The sequence below is a fragment of the Aethalodelphis obliquidens genome, unplaced genomic scaffold, assembly GCF_003676395.1.
Source record: "Aethalodelphis obliquidens isolate GAN/ISIS:26980383/991018 unplaced genomic scaffold, ASM367639v1 scaffold35, whole genome shotgun sequence".
In the NCBI taxonomy this organism is placed as follows: Eukaryota; Metazoa; Chordata; class Mammalia; order Artiodactyla; family Delphinidae; genus Aethalodelphis; species Aethalodelphis obliquidens.
The window spans coordinates 14,142,067-14,159,913 of record NW_020837979.1 but is presented as its reverse complement, the minus strand read 5'-3'; the positions used below and the strand labels follow the sequence as shown (position 1 = coordinate 14,159,913).

Genomic DNA, 17,847 nt, shown 5'->3' with positions numbered 1-17,847 from the left:
GCCCCGCAGGCCTCTCCAAGTCCGCCCCATGCAGGGGGAGGCCCATCACAGAGGTGGAGACGACAGATGGCCACCCAAGTATGCAAGGGACTCCTGTCAGCAGGAGGCCTCAGGGGCGGGGCTGGTAATGGACCCTGCTGCTTGCCTCGTGTCGTCTTTGACCTAAACTAATCCTCTACCTCCTTCGTCCTGACGAGGCGCTTAGCTGACCAGCAGAGATGGCAGCAAGATTACTGGGCCTGGTGGGGTTAGAACGCAGCCCAGCCTCCGCTTCAGAATGCCAAGTTCAACAGTTCCTTTCCTGCAGATTCCTTTCCCTCGCTCGGACCTTGAGGCCAGCTCAGCAGACCTCGACCATGAGTGCTCAGCCCACAGCAGAGTAGGGACCAGCATTCGTGGGCCTCTAGCTGGAGGGGAGGCCAATGGCCTCTGCAGAAGCCTGTCCCACATCACTCTTGGTGGGATGCTCTCCGGACAACTTCGGACCTGGGAACGCTCGCAATAACAGTCCAGGGATTAAGTTGCAGTTCTGTTGATGGATTGGCTGGGGGGTCGTCTAAATGCTCTGAAAGTAGATGCAAAAATCTTAATCTATGCATTTTTCTTAGGAAAGGCCTTCCAAGGCCTTTCATGAGAGACTTAAAATGCTTCACAGCCCTAAAAAGGTCAGAACCATGGATTTGGTACAACCCTTACTCTTTCCCCTTTTAAAAGTCATCCCTGGCGCACGCTCTTTGCAGAGGCTGTCCAGTGGACTCCCGAGATATCTCTGTGTGGAGAAAACAGCAGGGGGATGCACGGGGAGCTGATTTCTCTATGCTTCTCAGCACAAAAATCACTGAGATGAACTTGATCAGAATTTCTGTTTGGGATGGAAGATCCAGCACGTCAGAGCTCAGAAGCCACTTAGCCTGGAGGGCCCGGGGTGAGAGTGGGTCAGGACAGCTGCAACCCTGCCAGGCCTCGTGGACTCCGGTCCTTCTGGTCTGGGCTTACGCAGCTCCCGCCTTGCTCATACCACGCCCCCTCCCCCTGGCCAGGTCATGTCCCCCAGGGTGGGACTGCTTTGGGGCTACTCCATTCTCTGCCTATTTAGCTGCCTAGCCTCTTTGCTTTTCCAGCCACTACCCCGTTACACAAGAGAATGAACTAGGACCCAGAGGAGGAAAAGCAACTTGCCCAGGCTCAAACAGAGGCAGGTGAGAACCAGACCCCATGACCCTCGGACACTAGTCGGGTGCTTTTCCCACGGCCCCACGTGGCCCTGAGCTCATCAGCCGAATGCCCGACGCAACGACGTGACAAGCCAGCCTCCCGCACAGAGGTGCAGAGCTGGGCTCTTGCTTGGTGAGCACACATCCTTTGGAAGCTGCCTTGCAGCGGATTATTGGGGCCCCTGAGGAAATACTGGCTTGAATGGAGATGAATCCCATAGCCGCCGCCACAACCTTCTCCCCGTCGGGAATGTGAGACTGAACCGAACCTCGGGCGGAAAGTGATCCTGAGCCCTGGCCCTGTGCCACCTCCCTATTGGGTTCACAGCAGTGCCTGCCAGGCCCACTGGGACTTCTGGCCCCTCTGCCTCATCACGCAAAGCCAGCTCTGGCCTCTCACGGGTGGTGGAATTGTCCCCTGGGTCCTACTCCGCCCAGCATGACTAGGTGGAGCAGGAAGAATTAGCCCAAGGCAGGCAGTGCAGGCAGAGGGCACTGGTCTCCTTTATTGATCATCCGCGGGGGGCACCTCGGCACTGACCAGGAAGCTGGAGGAGAAGCAAGCGGGCAGCAGGTGGGGGCAGGGAGACGCCCGCCCTCACTTCCAGTCCTTGAAGAATTGCTTGAAGATGGGACTCTCGCGGCCCTGAGGCAGGATCTCCACCTGTGGGATCAGCAGGGGAGGAGTCTGGTCACAAGGTTGCCACCTCTGCCTCTGCCGGGGAGGGCCGGAGCCAGGGAGGAGGGTGATGGGCACCAGGCCCAAGTCCATATGCCATCCAGGCCAGGGAAGCTTCCCCAGATAAGCCAGGAGACGAGAAAGATTACAGGGACGCGGGCTGAGAAAACAGATTGCTTCGAGGACTCAGGTGCGGTTTCACAGAGGCACCAATTATACATGAGCCTTATCAGGTCCCATCAGGTTGACCTGTGGTGTCGCCGTGCCGGGATGAGCAGGGGCAGAACCAGCTAGGGACCTCGGCCCAGAGGAGACGCACAAGCCCCAGAGGTGTACCCGACTTGCTGGGCTCCCGGGGGAGCACTGCCCAAACACCCTCTTAGAAAATACCATGTATTGTAAAGCTTGGAAGGATTGAGAAGGGCTTTCCCACTGGGTAGGCCTGGGAGGGAGGCCTGACTGCTTCTGACTGTGCCCCAGGCTTTTCCACCCTTCTTGTCCAGTCTGAGAGGCAGGAGGCCAGGGAAGAGCCCCAGGAGGAGGGCGCTGGGTGGAAGGGAGGCTCCTCACCTGAGTGTTTGGGGCATACCGCATGCGGGCGATGAAGTCCTCAGCCACTTGCAGGGCCGCCTGCCGTTCCTTCTCGTTAGCTTTGCGCCCTGGATCGTAGGGAGGAGACCTTTTTTTATTTCTTGGCCGCTCCGCGAGGCTTGCAGGATCTTAAGTTCCCTGGCCAGGGATCGAACTAGGGCCCCCAGCAGTGAAAGCCCAGAATCCTAACCACGGGACCACCAGTGAATTCCCAGGAGGAGATTTTGTAAAAGAGAAGGTACCCTCTCTAGCCCACACCCCACTTCTCTCAAGGAGACTTAAGGGGGTTCAGAGAATAGCTGGCTCCTTTTAAAATAAATGGACCAGGAGGCACTAAGAACACTCAGGGGGCTCTTTGGAGGGGGGAGGTTAGCCCCTCCCAACCTGGCAGCTCCAGATGAAAACTGCCCTCTGCCCGCTCCAATCATCAAAGCCTTCTGCTAGGGCCAGGGCCCTAGGGATATTCAGGGAGAACTAATGTTTCCCTGGCATCAGACTCTCAGGTCCCTCTCACCCACTCCAGGGCCCCTCGCCTTTTGAGTCTGTCAACTGCACTGTTATCAACTGTTGTTTTGCAAAATGCAACTGGACAAAAAAAAGGATGTGATTGACTGTAATCTTACTCCCACAAAGCCAGATGCCAACATCGGCCTAATAGTTATGCCAACTAAGAGCCGATAAAAAGGGAGAGCAGCGTCCTCCCTTCCTGCCTGCAGGCAGTCCCTTTAACCAAACTGCGCTCCAGCTGGAGGTGCTTTTCCAGAGAGACAATGTTGTGAACTGTGGCTGGCTCTCCAGCCAGGCTATGAAAATCTAGTTAGCGACAACGTGTCTGAAATTAATGTGCTGTATCCTTCCTTTGTGATTACGAAATACTTCTCTTCCTTGCTCCCAAGTTCCCTGTTTCTCCACTGGTTTCTCGGTTCTTTTTTTTTTTTTTTTTAAATATGCATTTGTTTGGCTGGATATCTTCGTTGCTGCGTGCGGGCTCTGTAGTTACGCGTGTGGGATCTGGCTCCCTGCCCCAGGAGCGAACCTGGGTCCCCTGCATTGGGAGCGCGGAGTCTTAGCCACCGGACCACCAGGGAAGTCCCGGTGTCTTGGTTCTTTGCTTGGGGTTAAATACACTTCCGTGGGCATCTGGGAGCACCACGCCCACCCCATTGGGTCTGTGGGAAGGTACCCAGAGGCAGGAGGGAAAAGTCAGCCCCAGAAGCACAATGCTCCCCCACCCAACCGCCTTACTTCTTAGAAAGCTGACCTACTGCTTGCCACTCCTGGCCCTTCCCTGAGGCAAGAGTGTTCCTGCCTTGTAGCTGCGAAGTTAGAACACCTAACGTTTCTCCATCCTCCTGGCTGGGAACTTCTCTTGGCTTTGGTTGACCCCACAAATATTTCTTGAGCACATGCTATCTCGTCAGGACACTAGAGACCATATGGTTCCTGCTTTCAAGAGCTTTATAATGTGGGCAGGGAGGTGAGACACGTTCAAGAAAAAAGACAAGCACACAGAAGTGAGGAGGTTCCCAGTACCGCTCAGAGACTCAGAGGTTTGTTACATTTTCAGAGTTGGATCTAGCAAACAGGCTTCCACACAACAGTATTTCATTCCCAGCCAACCCAATCTCTTGGAAAAACAAGTTCTACCAGTTCTCTACCCACTGCAAAAGGTGGGATTTCATATCTAAAATCAATCTCTCACACCCCAAGGCAGAATGGCAGAATCAGAGGTCCTAGCAGCCAAAGGCCTAGGAGAACTCTGTGACAGTGGCCCTCAACACGCAGTCCCTGGACCAGCAGCAAGGCCTGGGAGCTGGTTAGATGTGCGAATTCTCAGGCTCTGGTACAGACCTCGTGCATCAGAATCTCAGGGGTGGCTTCCAGCTATGGGTGTTAACAGGCCCTCGGGTGATTCGGAGGCAGGCTAAAAGTGCAGAACCCTTGCCTGGGCTGGGCGCAGGAAACCCTGAGAAAACCCACAGCCGCGGAGGCTCCCTGAGTCAGCCGTCTCTGGGTCGGCTGAGCCCTCCCACGGGAAGCCTTGCCCGGTCAGCGGCTGCAGGGGTCTCAGGCTGGGCTGCAGAAGCCACACGTACCCTTCCAGATGTAGATCTTGCTGCAGAGCCCGTTGTCCAGCACAAAGCAGTCATCGGGTATCAGCATCTCGAGGGCAAAGGGGCTGGAGTCGGCCACCTTGGTCAGGCTCATCTGTCCAGTGGCATCAGAGACCTGGGGGAGGATGGGCAGTGCCGTGTCACCTCCTCCCCGCTGCGGCTCCACCCACCGCCCCAGGCCACGCAGCAGACCGGAGGTGGAGGAAACAGGACAGGCAAATCCTGGGCGACCCCCAGCCCTACTTCAGGCGCAACCACCGCCTCACAGTGCCCCAGAATTCATGGAAGTTAAGTAGACTCCCAATTAAGAGCGAAGGTAAAGAATCCCACAAAGTAAAGCTCAGCGTGGGCTTGTTTCAAACCTCCTTCTCCAAGAACGGGCCGGAAGCGAAGTGGCATTCATTTCCTCCAGCATCTGTTCACTTCCCATCCTACCCTCGCTCCAAGCCCTGGATAAACCACCCTGGTGCCTGGCCCAGCCTCCCACTGCTTTCTCCCCTCCTTTCAGCCCCACAAACACCCAGGCTCGTACCCCGCCTGGTCCTAGGGCAGGCCCGGGGCGCCCACCTTATACAGAGCCGCAGCCTGGGCGTTTGTCTGGTCAGCTGTGAGGTCTTCCTCAGGGTTGCCCTCCTTCAGAGCGGGCTTGGGGCCCAGGACCTGCAGGGGTCAGGGCAGGCCACGTTTCCAGGGATTCCTGGGCACTCAGCCTGGACCTTCCCAACCCATCACAGCCAGGGCCACCGCCCCAGTGGGACAAACTCTGTCTGCACAAGGGCGCCGGGCAGAGGTGGGGAGGGCTAGGTCCTCCTGCCCGGCCACCAGTCCCTCCATCCCGAGGGGTACTTGACTCTGAATCCCACCAAGCCCTGAGCAGCACCGCAGATGCCCTCACAGCCCTCCACCCATCACCCTCGTGCCCCCAGCTGATCACTGCCCCTCTCGGTGGCTTCCAAGCAGAGCTACCCTCCCCACATCTCTCAACCTGGATCATGTCGACAGGCTCCTCTCCATCGGTGACGATCTCCACCTGGGCCTTGCCCTGCCGCTCGCTGTCCCGAATGGCCAGCGCCAGGTCCCGTGCCTTGTTACGCTCCAGGATGTTGGACTTTGCACCACACCAGGTGAAGATGTTCTGGAGGGAAGTGGGGAGGCACGGGTTAGAGCCAACTGCCTGCATCCTGCCCTTCACAGGGTCCGCAGAACTGCCCTCTGAGGCAAGACGATCGAAGACAATCAAGAAGGCAGAGGTGGGGCTTCCCTGGTGGCGCAGTGGTTGAGAGTCCGCCTGCCAATGCAGGGGACACAGGTTCGTGCCCCGGTCCGGGAAGATCCCACATGCCGCGGAGCGGCTGGGCCCGTGAGCCATGGCCGCTGAGCCTGCGCGTCCGGAGCCTGTGCTCCGCAACGGGAGAGGCCACAACGGTGAGAGGTCCGCGTACCACAAAAAAAAAAAAAAAGGAAGGCAGAGGGGAACCAAGGCCTCTCCGGGCACGGGAATGACAGTCTTTGGCAAGAGCGATTCTCTGCCCCGCATCTTTCTCCACATTACTTGGGTCATATATTGAAACATCTTTATCTTGTTTATAATCTATCTTCCCTGACTAGAAAGTAAGCCTCCTTAGGGCATGAGTGTTTTGTTTTGTTTGGCTTGGCCCACTGCTGTATGCCCAGTGCCAAAACAGAAATGGGCACATCTTTAGGCCTACAATAAACACTTATTGAATGAATGAATGGGTGAATGACATCCCTGGGCCCAGTATCTCACACACCTCTGCACCCCCGCCAGGCACGGCCCTCATCACCCCTCCTGAGCGGGTCCCCTGCCTCTATATCTCACTGCTTCCAGTCCTCCTTCCAAAGAGCATCTGGGTTGCTCTTCCTGTCCCAAATCTTTAGCACGACAGATGCGGTCCAGACCCTCAGAGAATCAATCTCCTCCCGCCCTGGATCTCAGCTCCTTAGCAATTTCCACTCCCGCCGCTCCTGTTCCCACCCTGGGTCCCGGTCAGGCTACATCCTTCCCTGCTGTCCACATGCATGTCTGCACCCTTATCTGTCTCAGTGCCTCAGCTTACCCATCATCTTCGCCTGGAAGGGCATTTCCCCTCCGTGAGGGTCCAGTCAAATGGCGCCTCCCTGGGACAACGGCTTGGGCTTGGGCTAGAAGGCCTCTCCCTGCCCCCAGCTCCCCCAGCACAGGCCACTGCCCCTAAGAGGGCCCTCATCATCTCCTGCCATGGGTTATAGCCAGTGACAGGCCCGTCTTGGCTGCCTGCCCTGGGTGAGCAATTTGTGGTCCCCGTGCTGGCTCAGAGCAGACACATAGATTCACGGAGGGAAGGGATGAGCGAAGTGATTAACGCATGGGCTGGGAGGCGGCTTAACTCGGAGCTACAAAGCCTCCAGGAGTAGGAGAGAGTAGGCTCCAGTGTTAGAGGCGATGGCCAGACAGCAGAGGGAGGTTTCTGTCCTAAGAAATACAGGGATGTCTTGTAATGGCTGCAGTGACCCCACTTGGAACGGGCTTATAGCTTCTCAGCCCCTCTCCCTTTGCCCTGGCCTCCTGGTCTCTGACCTTTTAAAACACAATGCTGGGGCTTCCCTGGTGGCACAGTGGTTGAGAATCTGCCTGCCAATACAGGGAACACGGGTTCAAGCCCTGGTCTGGGAGGATCCCACATGCAGTGCAGCAGCTAGGCCCATGAGCCACAACTACTGAGCCTGCACGTCTGGAGCCTGTGCTCCACAACAAGAGAGGCCATGACAGTGAGAGGCCCGTGCACGGCGATGAAGAATGGCCCTCACTCGCTGCAACTAGAGAAAGCCCTCGCACAGAAACGAAGACCCAACACAGCCATAAATAAATAAATAAATAAATTTAAATCATATGGGCTTCTAAGAAGACCTCTGCCTAAAAAAAAAAAACCCCACAATGCCAGGGAGTTCCCTGGGGGTCCAGTGGTTAAGACTCAGCGCTTTCACTGCTGTGGCCCCAGGTTCAATCCTGGTTGGGGAACTAAGATCCCAGAAGCCTCAAGACACGGCCAAAACACACACACGCGCGCACACACACACACACACATACACACACACTGCCAACACAGGTGGGTGCTCAGTCAACCCTGCCTACCCACCTGGCCCAGGTCCAGGATGAAGCAGTCCCCTGTGTTGAAGCTGTCCCAGCTCAGTGCCCGCTCGGTGGCACGGATGTTCTTCTTGCCCTTCACCTGGTAGAGTTTCCTGATGGCAGCTGGGGTGGCCCCTGGCGACGTCTTGTGAAATGCTGACTCCACGCCGCCTTCCTGCAGCCCAGATGGCCAGCCTGAATGGAGGCCCGAGCACTCCACACCCCATCCCACTGGGAGGCAGGCAGAAAGGTGGGGAGGACCCAGCCCCGTGTGGGTCTGGGACTTTTGCAGGGTAAGGGCCAGCTGGAAGGGGTCCCGACTCTGAGAGCAGCCGCAGGTTGGGGTACGGGAGGTGGGCTCTAACCTGGTACTTAAGGCCACGTGGGAAGTAGCTCATGAAGAGGTCGGACTCATTGCCCTGTACCTCTCGGTGCTGCACAGGCCGCTCCCCAAGCAGGGTGTTGAGGTGCACGGCCAGCACGGCGCAGGCCCCCTGCTCATCCCGGGACGACTGCTGGCCTGGGGCGAGCGGGAGGTGGCAGGGCACAGCCCGTGAGACCCTTGCCAGTCCCAACCCCTGCCCGGGCCAGTCCCCCCACCAGTCCCCCCAGTCCTCTCTTACTTACCTATCCACAGGTGCAGGTGGGAGAGCTCTTCCGGGCCATTGTGCAGCACTAGGTAGGAGTCTCCCGAGAAGAAGATGCCCTGGTTCTCAGGGGCCACGGGCACCGGCTTCAGCTTCTCCACCCGCCATACGTGCAGGCCGGGATCCTGCACCGAGGCTGGGAACGGAGAGCCACTGCGGGAGGGGGGAGGGTTGGTGGTGGCCGAGGCCCACAGGTGGTGGAGGAGACGAGCAGAGAGACCTGGGCAGGTCTGGGGACTGCAGTGTGGGGGTGAGGAGGGGCAGCCCTTGGAAGAGAAGAGGGGAGGGGTGAAGGGAACGGGGTGCATAGCCTACCTCTGGGGGATGGGTGAGTACATGCTGTCTCCGGATCTGGAAAGACAGAAGAAGCCATTATTATTACAAATGTCAAGACAACCAGCCTTTCTTTTTTTTTTTTTGCGGTACACGGGCCTCTCACTGTTGTGGCCTCTCCCGTTGGCAGAGCACAGGCTCCGGATGCGCAGGCTCAGCGGCCATGGCTCACGGGCCCAGCTGCTCTGCAGCATGTGGGATCTTCCCGGACCGGGGCACGAACCCATGTCCCCTGCATCGGCAGGCGGACTCTCAACCACTGCGCCACCAGGGAAGCCCCATGACAACCAGCCTTCACACTGGTCTGGGGAGGTCCTTCCGGGTGGCCAAGTGCTTTCATACTCAACTAATTCGTCTCCAACAGCTCAAGAGGAGATTATCCCTGGCTCCATTATGCGGGCAAAGAAACTCAGGCTCAGAGAGTCTAAGTCCCAAATCACGCAGTGACTAGTAAAAAGCACTAGGAGTCTCTGGCCCTGGGCCAGTGTCTTCCCCTTGCTGTGACCTCTCCTGCTTCCAGACTCCTAACTCTGGGCATTGCATGAGGCTGGGATACATCTCTCTAAGCAATAACTGCTTATATTTGAAAAGTCTAAAGTCAATGACTTAAAATCAATAAACCAAAAACCAAAACAATAGAGAAAATCAGTGAAGCTGGTTTTTGGACAAATCAATAAAATTGATGACCCTTTAGACAAACTGATTAAGAAAAGATGCAAATTTCCAACACAGAAACAAAAGAGATGACCATCTAATATCTGTTAAAGAAATTGAAATTGTACTTAAAAACTCCCCCACCTCCAAACAATTCCAAGTCCAGATAAATTCTACCAAAAACTTAAGGAAGGCATAATACCAATTCTACACAAACTCTTCTAGAAAACAAGAGAGCACTTCCCAACTCATCCCATGCTGCCACCATTTTCCTGATATAACAAAACCAGATAAATATATTATAGAAAAGAAAATTAGACCAAGATCCCTCATGAACACAGAAAAAAAATATTAACAAAATTTTAGCATATGGAGTTCAGAAATATATAAAAAGATAAAACATCATGACTAAACAGGGTTTACTCCAGGAATGCAAAGTAGGTTTAACATCTGAAAATCAATGTAATCCACCCTATTATCAAGCCATATGAACAAACATAAAATCATCTCAGTAGATACAGAAAAATTATTTAGAAAAATTCTATATCCATTTTTGATTTTAAAAAAAAAGCTTTTAGCAAACTAGGAATAGAAGGGAACTTCCTTAACCTGATAAAAGGCATCTACCAAAAGCAAACAAAAAAATCTCAGAAAAACAAAAAAAGCTACAGCTATCATTAGACTTAGTGCCTTCTCTAATACTAAACTCCCTCCCTAGGGAATTTCCACCCCCGCCCCCCGTTCCCAGGCATCAGCTATCACTTCTTTTTTTTTTTTTTTTTGATTAATTCGTACTGGCATATAGTTGCTTTACAATGTTGTGTTAGTAACTACTGTACAGCAAAGTGAAATCAGGTATTCATATACACATATCCCCTCTTTTTTGGATTTCCTTCCCATTTAGGTCACCACAGAGCACTGAGTAGAGTTCCCTGTGCTATACAGTAGGTTCTCATTAGTTATCTATTTTACACATAGTATCAATAGTGTATATACGTCCATCCCAATCTCCCAATTCATCTCACCGCCCCTTCCCCCTTGGTGTCCCTACGTTTGTTCTCTACGTCTGTGCCTCAGGTATCACTTCTGTATGCCCAGCTCCCCTCAAATGCCAGGATGATGAATATCATCTTTATTCTGTAGGTCAGTAAGAGCAAACTTTTTTGGACAGAAGTTATTCAGGGAAAAAACAAAGTGCTAAAGGCAAGCATTTTTAAAAAATAGTATCTTTTAAAAAATTTCACAAGTGTAGTAGCCATGGCTTCACTCACTCTTTCCTACGTTCCCATGACTAGAGGGTTTCTTTCTTTGGCTGCAAATGCAGAGCCCACACCAGCAAGCACTGCCACCCAGTTCATGCTGTGCCGCTAACAGAGAGCCCCAGTGGTGCAAGGGAAGGACCTGGGGAACTTCAGGGTTAAAAGGCACCATTAGGAGACTCTTGGGGCCTGGGGAAGCAGGAAGGGCAAAGGGCAATCTTTGGGGGATGGACGGGAGAGCAGAGGATGTTGAGTCTGAGTAGGAAACAGATGGGGAAACAGGAGCAGTGGCCATGGGTGTAAAATACCAGGTGAAACTGAATTTCCTTTTCCTTCCTAACTTAAAACATAGCTGAACAACACTTCCCCAAGGTAGAGGGGAGGCAGCGAGGGGGAGGCTTGGAGGAGGGAACCTTTAATGGTTCTCCATCCCACATAGGGTCACATGTTGTGCCCACATCCCCTGTAACGGACAGCTCAGCCTGCAACTCAGGCCTGAAGTGGTGACGTGGCCACCCCCAAGACCAAGCCAGGGAGGAGAGCTCGTGGACAGAGATGGCGTGAACAAGTGGGCCAACTGTCAGCTGTCTACCGTTTTTTTTTTTTTTTTTGCCGTGTTACACGGCATGCAGGATCTTAGTTCCCCATCCACCGATCGAACCGCGCCCCTGCAGTGGAAGCGTGGCGTCCTAACCACTGGACTGCCAGAGAATTCCCATATTTTTTTGTTCTGTGTCCCGACCTGAGAGCTCAGGCCATAACTCAAAAGCAGGCAGCCCACTTGCGGGGCTACAGGCCTCCAAGAACCAGTGCAATGTTTAGGTGAGAGGGGTTGGCGGCCTGACCCTCATCACTTTGGCTTTCCAGCCCGGCCGCCGGTTAGAATTACCTTGGGATCTTATAAAAACATCGAGGCCCAAGCCTGAAGATTTTGATTCCACGGGTCTGGAGTGAGGATGGGCATCTGCATTTTGAACTATGTTCTAGGTGGTTCTTATGCTGCCAGTTAACTCTGTCCAGACCAGCATCTCACACCTGCCTGCATATCAGAGTCATCTGGGGGCTTTAAAAAAATCCCAATGCCAATGCCAGTTAAAACCAGACTCTCGGGGCTTCCCTGGTGGCGCAGCGGTTAAGAATCCGCCTGCCAATGCAGGGGACACGGGTTTGAGCCCTGGTCCGGGAAGATCCCACAGGCCGTGGAGCAACTAAGCCCGTGCGCCACAACTACTGAGACCGCGTGCCTCAACTACTGAAGCCCACGTGCCTAGAGCCCGTGCTCCGCAACAAGAGAAGCCACCGCAGTGAGAAGCCCGCGCACCGCAACAAAGAGTGGCCCCCGCTCGCCGCAACTAGAGAAAAGCCTGCGCGCAGCAACGAAGACCCAACGCAGCCAGAAATAAATAAGTAAATAAAATTGATTCTTTAAAAATAAAAACCAGACTCTCCAGGGTGGAGCCCGGATGTCAGTGTTGGAGAAGTTCCAGATGACTGTAAACATGCCCACCAGCCTTCTGCTCACAGTTCTGCCCCGCAAGCGCCCACTGCCATCGGCCTGTCACTCCTCTCCCTCCAGCTCCTCTGCCCAGGCCCACAGCTCCTCAGCTTCCTCAGTGTGAAGCTCCACCTCACATCCATCCAAGCCCCACCACCCCTCTGGGCCCATTTCAAGCCGCAGCCATCTGAGGAGGCTTCTAGGACACTGGGTGGCCTCGGCCTTCTCTGGGAGTTCTCCCAGCCCTCTCACCTAGGAGCACACCCTTCATTTCCTGCTTACAGGCTGTCTTGGAGCATGACCTGACCGCTCAACCAGAGCAGGGGACATGCCCGGTACTCCTGCATTCCTTAAGCAGCCCACAACAGGGTCTATTCAATTCCATTCAGGGTCTATATTGGGAGCTTGGCACTGGGCAAAATGAGGGCAGAAGGGCACAGAAATAAAGAACAGCCCATGCGAGTCTCAAGGTCTAGCTGATGGGGGTGGAGAAGCAGGAAGCCATCACATGCAAGGGACTGCAGCCAACCTACCCTACGTGGGGAATGTCACAGAATCACAGATGCTGGCATTAGAAGGAGGCTTAGTACCTAGTTAATCCTCTTCCACATCTGCCTCCCAACCCCTACATCCCTCACCATCCTCTTCTCCACCACTTCCAGTGATGGGGAACTCACCACCTCAAAAGGCAGCTGCTTCTGTCCCTCTTACGTTAAAGCCTTTACGCTTTCCCACTCTGCCACAGTGTGCTGGGTTATGGGCCTGGCCATCTCCCCAACTAGACTATAAAGGCCTTTTGAGGAGGAGGCATATTTTGCCCTTTTGGATCGAGCTGGAACCTTACACTGTGCCTGGAACCCTGCAGGCGCTCAGAGAATGTATTCGATTAACTGGACTTTCTCCAGTTATTAGACCAGATGGAGCCTAAGAGGTAGCACAGGAGGGCTTCGCTGGTGGCGCAGTGGTTAAGAATCCACCTGCCAGTGCAGGGGACACGGGTTCGAGCCCTGGCCCAGGAAGATCCCACATGCCGTGGAGCCGCTAAGCCAGTGCACCACAACTACTGAGCCTGAGCTCTAGAGCCTGCGAGCCACAACTACTGAGCCCACATGCCACAACTTCTGAAGCCTGCGCGCCTAGAGCCCGTGCTCCGCAACAAGAGAAGCCACCGCAATGAGAAGCCTGCCCACCGCAACGAAGCGTAGCCCTGCTCACCGCAACTAGAGGAAGCCTGTGTGCTGCAACGAGGACCCAATGCAGCCAAGAAAATAATAAATATAAATAAATAAATTAAAAAAAAATAAAGAGATAGCACAGGAAAATCAACAGGCAGGAGCAGCCCTGGAGGCAGAAAGCAGAGGCTAGGGGTAGGGGCAGGATGTTTGCCCTGCTGGCTGTCCCAAGGTCCTGACTCAGGAAGGAGCCGGGCTTTGAGGACACACTGTGAAGTGGGGGGGTCAGTTATGCAGACCTTTGCGGCAGTGCTTGCCAGCTGTCAGAATGACAGGTCCTCCCCGCTATCTGTGCCTTCCTCAGATCCCGAGTCCACTGATTCCCAACAGGTCCCTTCACCGCACAGTCCCGGTTTGCCCTTAGGTGTGAAATGCAACAACCCCTACCCTTCTCCCCTAGAAAGAGAAAGGGGTGAGTGTCAGCACTTGAAATGACACCAGCTCCTCCCAGCCTGGAACCTGGACATCTGCAGGAGCTGCTGGGTCCAGAGGCCTTGCCTGGAAGCTCTTCGGCCAGTGTTCTCTCCCTTGACACCAAGCAGGACTCCTACCCTTTCCTGGCTCCACCTTCGCTCCCGCACCCACCCCTACCCTACCCCAGGCAGCTGGCTGGACCGTGGGCTGGGGTCTTCTTGAATTTGCAAAATAATGGACCGTGCCACCAGTGGTTAAGACTCCACGCTTCCACTGCACAGGGCACGGCTTCGATCCTGGTCAGAAAAAAAAAAATGGACCGTGCCACACAGTTTAAATTCAAATGTGAGACCTGCCCACCCCCACCCCAGCCATTCCAGCCCACCTATCTACCATCACGCCACCATCCTGTCGTAGGAACAAGTATCCTCAAATCTGAATGCACCTCCAGGCTGGCTGAGGACCTTCAGGTGTCCGGTCACTCAGTGCGGTGGCCTCTGTCAGGAGGTTGGGCACCACAAGCCAGGACAAGCCCCGGCCCAGGAGTTCCTTGTCCGTATGCGGAGCCCAATCCACCCGTTGCCCGGGCAGTTGAGGCTCCAGTGACTGGAAAGGACGGCAGGTGGGGTACACCAGTCCTGGACAAAGCAGCTTCCAGAAACGTGAGCCTCTGTTTCTGCCCTCGCCTGCCCACCTAAGAGAGTCCCGGCCAGCCCATCCCCCGCCGAGCCTCCCTCCACTTTCACCTCTCCGCGCAGCTCTGCTTCCTCCCACTTCTGCTTTTCAGGCTCTGCTTCCTTCCAGCCAGCCCCCCCACACACACACACACCACAGCCTCTCCCTTCCCTCTGCTATCTCCTGATATTCCCACCCATCGACCCCACCCCTGGCCTCCTTCCCCAGCTGGTGCCGAGGGCAGGAAAGGGTAGACTGTGCTGGGCGGGCAGGCAGTCCCTGACGGAGGAGATCGACATAGGGGACTAGCAGGGAGTGCGGCCAGGCTGGCTCCTCAGACACCCCCATTGGGAGGTAGAGGCGACGCCAGCTTGGAGTCCCATCACAGTGGGCTCCACCGGCTGCAAGCCAGGGCTGGCAGCTCTGAGTCTGGGACCTGCGAGGGAAACCACAGGAAAGCCAAGACTGCCTACGTTCCCCGCTCACCGGCCTGAGGCAGGCACGTCTGCCTGGCCCCAGCCTCTGCTGGGTTAGTCACATTTCCTGGGTAGGGTCACTGGCTCTGAACCACTTTTTCCTCCTTCTCGACTTGCCTTCCTCCTTGCCTGAATGCATACATTTGATTTTTTTTGTTGCCGTTGTTAAATCTCTGTTCCCGGGGAGTGGCTGAGGCCGGGAAAACATTCTTTGCTGTGTCCCGCATGCTGGATGCCTCTCAGATCTACCCTTGCTCAGCTTCTCACTCACCAGATGTTGACTGTCACACAGTCTCGGCCCAGGGTGCTCTGAGGGACAGCAATAAAAATAAGCCTGGTTCTGGCTCAACCCAGGGGCCATCTTGCCTCCATCACATCGTAAGGCCCTGGAGCTAGTCTGGTCCAACTCGTTTGTCCGCTTTCCAGAGGAGAATATGGAGGCCTTGAGAGCACAAGTGACTTGCCTGTGATTACACAGGGAGCACGAGACAGAGCACGGGAAGCTTCCATGCCCTGTGGAATCCGTGCAAGAGGATGCAGCGGAGTCCAGAAATCTGTCCCACCTGTGCTGGACACAGGCCAGGCCTGGCCCAGGGTTGATCAACAGGCTAGTTAGAGACAAGGCTCAGCCTTCAGGGTCAGGCCCCACCCAGGGGGCAGCAGTGGAACCGAATCAATGCATGTGTTAGAACTTCTGGACCAGAACGAGATAAGTTGAATGTCTTCTTCAAAGAACACAAACGCTAGCTGGCACCTGAGTGTCTCCATGGCCTTAAAAAGAGGGTCTTGTCCTCACGAGAGCCATTGGTTGGGCAGATAACGTGGCAGAATGGAAAGAGTTGGACATTTTGGCTACTTACTGGCTCTGCTTCCTCTTGCAAGTGACTTAACTTCCTGGAGCCTCCCTCTGCCCTAACTGTAAAAGGGGCATGAAGACAAAAGTGAAGATTAAATGAAATGGTATAATTAATGAGCAAATTATAGACGCTCAATAAACCTGGATGGATTTCTCTTGCCAACACTGAATTTACCATGGGACCCCAGCACCTCCCGAAGCAATGCCTGAATTCCCTCTCCCTTCATGGTTTAGCAGAGGGAAGGGATGGAAAGTTAAACCCCAGATCATCTCTCCGCGCCCCGCCCTCGCCCTCGCCCTCGCCCTCGCCCTCGCCCTGCCCCACCCCGCCCCAGCGAGGTTCGTCGATTCTGGTCTGCACTGGGGCAAAACCCGGGTGGCTCTAGGACTCTGGACTCCGCAGGGCACAAGCATGAATGGGAGTCACTGCTCTCTCTCCACACTGGAGCCTCACCTGGCTAAAAAGGTGTCCCCATCACCAAGGGGTGGGTACGGGGGGGCGGGGGAGACGTTTGCAAACTAACAGCGAAACAGAAGAGCAGGTCAGTTAAAAGAGTCTAGGACTCTCTAGCGCCTTGGAACTCTAACAATAACTAACGTTATTAATCACATTATCTGGTAACCAGACTCTAAAAGCTGTTTTTTAACAGGCTCATTTTTCCTCCCTCTCCGGTCTCCCCAGCAGGTACGCTCAATTTATCCCAAATGTAGGAAGATAAAGCATCTCTTTAGCACTGACTCACCCCCTCCCGCCCCTCCTTACGGGAAACGAGGAGACCTGACTAGACACGCGGCTGCGCCCCTAAGAGAAGAAGGGGGAGCCGGGCGCGCAGACGAGGGGGCCCGCGACCAGCTGAGCCCCTCCGACCCCTACAGGGGGAGCCCAGGCGCCGAGTGGTCAGACCCCAAGCGCTACTTGCCTGCCTGCGCCCTGCTGACTTGCTCCGGCCACTGTCTCTGCCGCCCTGCCCTGCCTCCCCTCCCCGCTCCCGCCCCCGACGTGAGCGGCTAAAAGCCACCCAGAGTGAATCAGAGGGAGGGGCCCGAGCTGGCTGGGGACGCTGCTGAGCCCGCCCCTCGCAATAGTCGTCTCCCCCTCCCCCCACCACCCCCGCCATGGGGGAGACTCGGCTCTGAAACGAACCTGGAAGTGGGGCGGGTATTCGGGAAATTAACAACAGTACTCTGCAGAAAACTTGGCGAGAGCAAGGCAGCGTTCACAACCCACTCAACTGTTAAGATTTTTGGCCTGGATTAAGCTGTAACAGCTCCTCTTCCTTGAGTGCTTACTATGTACTCAGTGCTGTAAACGTGACCTCGTTCAGTCTTCACAACTATTTGTCATTATGCCGCTTAATAGATGAAGTCTCCCGGAGGCTCAGAGAGGGTAGGTAACTTGTCCAGGGTCACACTGCTAGTTCAGTAGCAGAACCAGGATTCTAATCTAGGCTGGTCTGGCCTCAAAGCCGGTGCTAGAACTGGAACTCCTCACCCTTCTCGGGTTTTTTTTATTATTCTTTATTTTTAATTTTTTTTGGCTGCATTGGGTCTTCGTTGCTGCACACCGGCTTTCTCTAGTTGTGGTGAGCAGTAGCTGTGGCGAGCAGGGGCTACTCTTCCTTGCGGTGCACATGCTTCTCACTGCAGTGGCTTCTCTTGTTGCAGAGTACGGGCTCCAGGCGTGCGGGCTTCAGTAGTTGTGGCGCACGGGCTTAGTTGCTCCGTGGCATGTGGGATCTTCCCAGACCAGGGATCAAACCCATGTCCCCTGCATTGGCAGGCGGATTCTTAACCACTGCACCACCAAGGAAGTCCCACCCTTCTTGTCTTTATTCAGAGGAAAACAGGCCAGCCAGTGTCTCCGCCCAGAGGCTAGGCCTTCCGGAAGTGAGGACAGCAAGTGGTCCACACTTCCATTTTTGCTTCTGAATGGACAGAGCCCTGCACAGCAGGCACACCCCGGCAAATGTCGGCTGACAAGAGGCATCAGGATTAGGACGTGGCCCCTTGATGCAGTGGTAAGAGGACTTTTCCTTTCTTGGGAAGCAGCTTGGAAAATTCCAACCAGCATGACTTTC

General features: G+C 54.9%; 1 protein-coding gene across 3 annotated transcripts; it reads right to left on the bottom strand.

Moving 5' to 3' along the window:
- Positions 1 to 1,694: 1,694 nt before the first annotated feature.
- CAPG (capping actin protein, gelsolin like) lies at positions 1,695 to 16,713 on the bottom strand. Of its 3 annotated transcripts, XM_027129199.1 has the most exons (11): positions 16,690 to 16,708; positions 15,774 to 15,829; positions 8,691 to 8,726; positions 8,356 to 8,528; positions 8,094 to 8,248; positions 7,736 to 7,903; positions 5,584 to 5,733; positions 5,166 to 5,258; positions 4,581 to 4,713; positions 2,464 to 2,552; positions 1,695 to 1,878 (listed from the first exon to the last, which is right to left on the bottom strand). In XM_027129199.1, exons 3-11 carry the CDS (start codon positions 8,711 to 8,713, stop codon positions 1,813 to 1,815), a joined length of 1,050 nt encoding a protein of 349 aa, XP_026985000.1. In that variant the 5' UTR covers positions 8,714 to 8,726; positions 15,774 to 15,829; positions 16,690 to 16,708; the 3' UTR covers positions 1,695 to 1,812. The 3 variants fall into 3 exon arrangements, with proteins under 3 accessions (XP_026985000.1, XP_026985003.1, XP_026985002.1); XM_027129202.1 differs by lacking the exon at positions 15,774 to 15,829 and having other exon boundaries at positions 16,690 to 16,713; XM_027129201.1 differs by lacking the exons at positions 15,774 to 15,829; positions 16,690 to 16,708 and adding an exon at positions 15,185 to 15,294.
- Between the last annotated feature and the right edge of the window lie 1,134 nt (positions 16,714 to 17,847).

Excerpts from the sequence above, each read along its gene's own strand:
- CAPG (XM_027129202.1), bottom strand. The coding sequence starts at position 8,713 with ATGTACTCACCCATCCCCCAGAG. Across the intron at positions 8,529-8,690 it reads TACTCACCCATCCCCCAGAG|TGGCTCTCCGTTCCCAGCCT; the intron begins GTAGGCTATGCA and ends CCCCTCCCGCAG. Across the intron at positions 1,879-2,463 it reads GGTATGCCCCAAACACTCAG|GTGGAGATCCTGCCTCAGGG; the intron begins GTGAGGAGCCTC and ends CTGATCCCACAG.